The sequence below is a fragment of the Morus notabilis genome, unplaced genomic scaffold (assembly GCF_000414095.1).
Source record: "Morus notabilis unplaced genomic scaffold, ASM41409v2 Scaffold124, whole genome shotgun sequence".
Lineage (NCBI taxonomy): Eukaryota > Viridiplantae > Streptophyta > Magnoliopsida > Rosales > Moraceae > Morus > Morus notabilis.
In genome coordinates this window covers 559,805-565,864 of record NW_010361697.1, presented here as the reverse complement: position 1 = coordinate 565,864, position 6,060 = coordinate 559,805, and the positions used below count along the sequence as shown (strand labels likewise).

Here is a 6,060-nt window from a genome sequence, read left to right as displayed (position 1 = left end):
GTAGTTCGTGGGGTCATATGAACGATTTCATAATGTTAAATGGATGATTTCTTAAGATAAGAGATCTTGTGAACTGGTAATAGAGTCTATTGCTGTAAGCCTAGATAGGATGCGGAGAGTGCATCCTCGGGGGCAGAACCCGAAACCGGTCCGGTAGGCGAGGCACTTGGTTAGGTAAGTAATTTGTACTAATTACTTGCTGAAGCCTGTAAAACGGTTATTTACGATTATATTTCCTTTGAGAAAAAGGATGTGAGGTTCTGGCTGTTCTGTCGGGACTGAATGTTTTATTTTATTTATGTATTCAATTATTTATCCATGCGCTCATTTATTTTAAATATTCCAAATATTATATCCTACTGGGCCTTTCACTCACGTTTTATGTTTTAAATGTTAAACCCCTCCCAGGATACTCGAGGAGCGGTGCACAGTAGCTGGATATTTGCTACGGAGCAGCTGAGTTGTGCTGCTGTTGGAATCAAGTGAGGATCGTGAACATCCTCTTGGACAAATGTAAGGAATTTGAGAATTCTGTAAACTTATGTAATATTTGGATTCACTAGACTGTGGTTAATGTCTATTGTAATGATTAATTACATGAGCATGTATGTACGATACTGTATGTCCTGTGGGGTGGAGCCATGTGTGTCAGAGGCTCCTTGATTATGTAATTCAGTTATATTGTAATGCAGTTAAGTGTGGGGTCCGGTCTGGGAATCTGCTTTATTAATCCCTAATCGAGCTCCACGTCACCCACCCCGTTTGGGGGGCGTGACATAACTTCTCTTTTAACGAGCCAAAATCATACTATAATTTAAATCCGGTGCAAAAATGAAATGAATTAGGTATACCTCACGAGACTTTTTATGAGAATCCGTGCAAAAATAAAATAAATAAGATATACCCCACAAGAGAAATATTTATTTTATGATAGAAACGTCTTTTTTTTCTTCATTGTATTCGTGGCTATTATGTTTGACTAAATTTTTAAAGGTCTGATTTATGAATATACATGTTAAAAATGTGCCGCACACAACTCAAAACTAGTCTTATCTATAAATCAGACCATTGAAACAACATACCTACGGATAGTGCAGAATTATAGTTGCCGTTGTAGAAATTCCCAATTTTGGGAGACATACATGCTAAAAAATAAGGATAATTTTAATTATCATTAGGGAGTTTTTTTGAGAGGATCAGAAGAAAATATGACTATCTGTATTCCTATATTTTCAGTCGTATGATCTATATCAAAAACTGTTTATTTTACATACTTTTTAATTTGATGTGATTTTAATCAAATTCAGAATAAAAAAACTAGTTCTGTCGATAAATATACTTTACTTGAAAAAGTCCATTATCTTTATTACTTACCGAGCACTCTTATTCATTTTTATGAGGTTAAAATCTTGCTATTCACACAAAGTGAGTTTCAATGAGTGGATATATAACACCTAATTTATGATGGGATTAATACATTTGTGTTACTTAAATTAATTAGGTCTCGTTCATTTAATCAATTCGAGTTTTTAATTTTAAGTTTCCATAGTGAAAAACTCTTATAAAATGTCATATTTAACTTTTTTTTTTACTACAATTAAAGGCTCTTAAAAAATATCACATCTCAACTCAAATTAAAAACTCGAATACGTGTGAACGAGACATATTTCTTATATGAACTATGAAGTGATTCCCTACATATAAAATATACCAAAAAAAAAAAAAAAAGAAAAACGATGTCATTTTAGGCACCGTTCATTTCACTGATTCGAGTTTTGCTACAGTAAAAAAAAACTCTCAGAAACAGTCACATCTAACTTTTTTGTTATAATAAAAAACTCTCACATAAAATTACATATCAACTTGAATTAAAAACTTAAATCAGCGAACTAAACGGACATTTAGCTTGATTTGGCACTGTGGCGACTGACTCAACTTGGAAACAAAACCATTCAAAGCTTACTAAAATACATGTATGTAAATGGCCCATTCAAGAAAGAGCCTATGTTGTAATTGAATTTGGAAAAATTAAGGGTATCGTTCATTTTATCGATTCGAGTTTTCAGTTCTAGGTTTGTACAGTAAAAATTTTTAAAAAAATATTACATCTAACTTTTTCTGTTACAGTAAAAAACTCTAAAAAAATATTACATCTCAGTTCAAATTAAAAACTTAAATTCGTGAAGTAAACGATGCCTAAATATAAATAAATAGATACTATCATCACTGAAGTGGCTGAGACTCTCAGTTGGGCCCCAAAGCTCCACAAAATGAGAGCAGACACCACGTGCGTGAGCGTGAGTATCCCTATTCTCTCTTTTTCCATTTTTTTTTTTTTTTTCCCTTCATTTAAAGGGATCAAGTAGACCTTGGTCCTCCTACGTAGCGACACTCCAACCACATGAGCAAACCCGCTTCGTCTTCTTCCACCCTTTTTATTCGTCTCCTGACACATATAAAACAAACAAACAGGACTTGACCTAAGAGTCTCAGGTCAGAAGCAGTGGTATTATTGGTAGTAGGGAAATGGAGGACGAAAGCAGCGAGAAGAGGAACCAAGCCAGGCTAAAGGTACTAGAACTGGCCAACATGATCAGCGTCCCCATGTCCCTAAACGCCGTCGTTCGCCTCGGCGTCCCCGACGCCATCTGGCAATCCGGCTCCAACTCTCCTCTCTCCGCCTCCCAGATCCTCACACGTGTCCTCCCCTCTTCCTCCTCCTCCGCCGCCTCCGCAGATCCCGACAACCTCCAGCGCCTCCTCCGCACCCTCACTAGCTACGGCGTCTTCTCCGAGCACATCTCCGGCGAGATCAGGAAGTATTCCCTCACCGATGTCGGAAAAACTCTCGTCACTGACTCCGACGGCCTCTCCTACGCTCCCTACGTGCTCCAACACCACCAGGTATTGTATTAGGGGTCGTTAATTTGGACAACAATTTAAACCTTTTTACAACGGTATTTTCTTTCATAAAAATTCCCTCTAATAAAGGATTTCGCAGGATGCGCTGATGAGAGCGTGGTCATTACTCCATGAAGCGGTGGTGGACCCTACGACGGAGCCGTTCGCGAAAGCGAACGGGGAACCGGCGTACAAGTACTACGGGAAGATGCCGGAGATGAACGGCTTGATGCAGAGGGCGATGTCGGGCGTGTCTGTGCCGTTCATGAAGGCGATATTGAACGGCTACGATGGGTTTGAAGGGGTTCGGAGATTGGTTGACGTGGGAGGTAGTGCAGGGGATTGCCTGCGGATGATCCTTCAGAAATATCCGAATGTAACGGAAGCCATCAACTTTGATCTGCCGGAAGTGGTCGCTAGAGCGCCACATGTTCCTGGTCAGATTTCTCTCTCTCTCTCTCTCTCTCTCTCTCTCTCTCTCTCTCTCTCTCTCTCTCTCTCTCTCTCTCTCGGCTATTGTCAATTTTTTGTTGAATAAATATATTATGTTTCTTAATATTATATTCTAAAGTTTAAATTTAACAATTTTTTGCTATACAACGTAATTCATAATGGAAGCTAAGTAATGAAGGGCAATTAACTTATCAAAAAAATTAAAAATAAAAATTCAAGTCTAGTTTGTCTAAGTGGAGAAAAACTTGGAGTAGATTTGGGCAAATATCGTGGGATATTTATGTCCATGAATTGATGTTTGTTGGCAATTGGACTCCAATTGTAAGGGATTTTCGAATTTAGAGTATCGTTAATTAAAATAAAAGTATTGAGGGTATCAAATTCTGATAAGTTTCAGATGCATGAATTGATTTTTTTTTTTTTTTTTAGTTAAGTGGCCCGATATGAATTTTTAACAATAAAATTTCATTAAAAGTACATTAATTATATTGAGACTTTTTCTTGTGTTTTTTTAGAACATTGATGTTTCATGTTTATCAATTATAAAATTTGTATTAAATTTAGTCAAAAATTGAGAATTTTTCTTGTGTTTTTTATTTTTTTAAAACACGAATATTTTTACTTATCAATTTTTAAATCTATATTATTTTTTTAATCAAATTTAATATAAATCTTAAAGTTAATAAATAAAAAATATCGGCATTCTTAAAAAAATAAAACATTAGAAAAAAAAAAAAACAAGTTCGAGATAATTGGAGATTTATTATAATGGGCAGGAGTGACGCATGTTGGTGGTGACATGTTCAAGTTGATTCCCGAGGCTGATGCCATTTTCATGAAGGTATGTCGTTTAAGAACTCTCCCATTTCTCCGTCTCACTTTCTTTGGATAATCATAATATAGAATAAATTCATAATAAGTTAATGGATCTCATTTTTCAATGGTTATTGAGTATCTATTTATATTTAATTTTTCCCAATTCAATTAGGCTCTTTCTTGAATGGACCATTTACATACATGTATTTTAGTAAGCTATGAATGGTTTTGTTTCCAAGTTGAGTCACTTGCTACAATGCCAAATCAAGCTCAACCCTAAAATGGCATCGTTTTTTTTTTTTGGTATATTTTATATGTAGAGAATCACTTCATAATTCATATTTGAATGGCTCGTTCGTTTTGCAGATTCAAATTTTTAATTTAAACTGAGATGTGATGTTTTCTGAGAATTTTTAATTGTAGTAAAAAAAGTTAAATGTGACATTTTTTTAAAATTTTTAACTGTAAAAACCTAAAACTGAAAACTCGAATTGATAAAATAAATGAGGCAAAACTCGTGTGAGGCCATGTGCATATCTGATTCTTATGTCAGCAATATATCTATAATATATATATTTTAGATAAAAAATGATGTCAATTTTGGACTTTCTTTTGTCTGTTTTCTACGAGTCATTTCTTGGTTGAGATGATGCATCTCAGTCTTGGACCCCATCAACCTTTGGATCATGAGCTGGACTAATCACCAAGCGACTGAAAGGGAAAAAAAAATATATTTTTCATTATAGAGAAAGATTATAACTTTTAAGTTCAACTCTTAACCGCATGTTCATTTTCCAACAAAAACAAACAAAAAAAACAAACAAACAAAAAAAAAAAAAACTCTAAACCACATGTGAAGAGCCACCAAATACTTTGATACTGACCAACCAAATTCCATAATTCTCTTGTGTTCTTCTATGTTGTGACTTGTGACTAATGAAAAGAAATCAGGAATAAAAGACAAAAAAAAAAAAAACATGGGACCCCAATAATGACTAATAATGTAATATGTTATGACAAGGTATTTATATCTTGATCAAATGAGAAAGTTAAGACAAAAAAAAAAAAAAAAAAACGCTTCCTGTTTATAAAGTCATAACGCGAGACTCATATTCTATTATACCATATGTCGCTCATAAAAGAATATTATAATGAATTTTGCTTAATTTGTGTTGTTTTGGGCATCATGCAGTGGATTTTAACAACATGGACGGATGATGAATGCCAAGCTATCATGGAGAGTTGTTGCAAGGCGGTCCCAGGAGGAGGCAAGTTGATAGCCTGTGAGCCGGTGTTGCCGAAGGAAACCGACGACAGCCATAGGACTCGTGCACTTCTTTCAGGAGACATATTTGTGATGACAATCTACAGGGCCAAGGGAAAGCACAGGACTGAAGATGAATACAGGAAGCTTGGTCTCGCGGCTGGCTTCCCACATTTCCAAGCGTTCTATATTGACTATTTCCATACGGTCTTGGAGTTTACAAAGTGATTATGCAACTATATATCAATATGCTCTCATGAAAATGAGAAATAAAGATTAAAGACATGCATGAGTCACTTGGATTTTTGAACTCATTGGAAGTTTTGGATTCAGAGCCTTTCAAAAGCTTCATAAAAAAAAGACACTCTAAACCACATGTGAAGAGCCACCAAATACTTTGATACTAACCAACCAAATTCCATAATTCTCTTAAAAAAAAAAAAAAAAGTGTTACTTTTAAATGATGCCCGTTCACAAATTAAAATATATAACTTAATTTTTCGATGTTTAACAATGTAGCAACTATGATCGAAGAAATTTGAGTGAGGAACTTAGTCTGAAATATGTGTGTATGGCAGCGGCGGTGTCAATTTAAATTTCTTCAACTTGATGACTGTTTATGTGTC

General features: G+C 35.1%; 1 protein-coding gene across 1 annotated transcript; it reads left to right on the top strand.

Annotated features, from left to right (window-relative positions):
- The first annotated feature begins 2,397 nt into the window (after positions 1–2,397).
- LOC21405422 (caffeic acid 3-O-methyltransferase) lies at positions 2,398–5,740 on the top strand. The gene is made up of 4 exons (XM_010100543.2): positions 2,398–2,904; positions 3,002–3,338; positions 4,131–4,195; positions 5,363–5,740. Exons 1-4 carry the CDS (start codon positions 2,527–2,529, stop codon positions 5,660–5,662), a joined length of 1,080 nt encoding a protein of 359 aa, XP_010098845.1. The 5' UTR covers positions 2,398–2,526; the 3' UTR covers positions 5,663–5,740.
- The last annotated feature ends 320 nt before the right edge of the window (positions 5,741–6,060 follow it).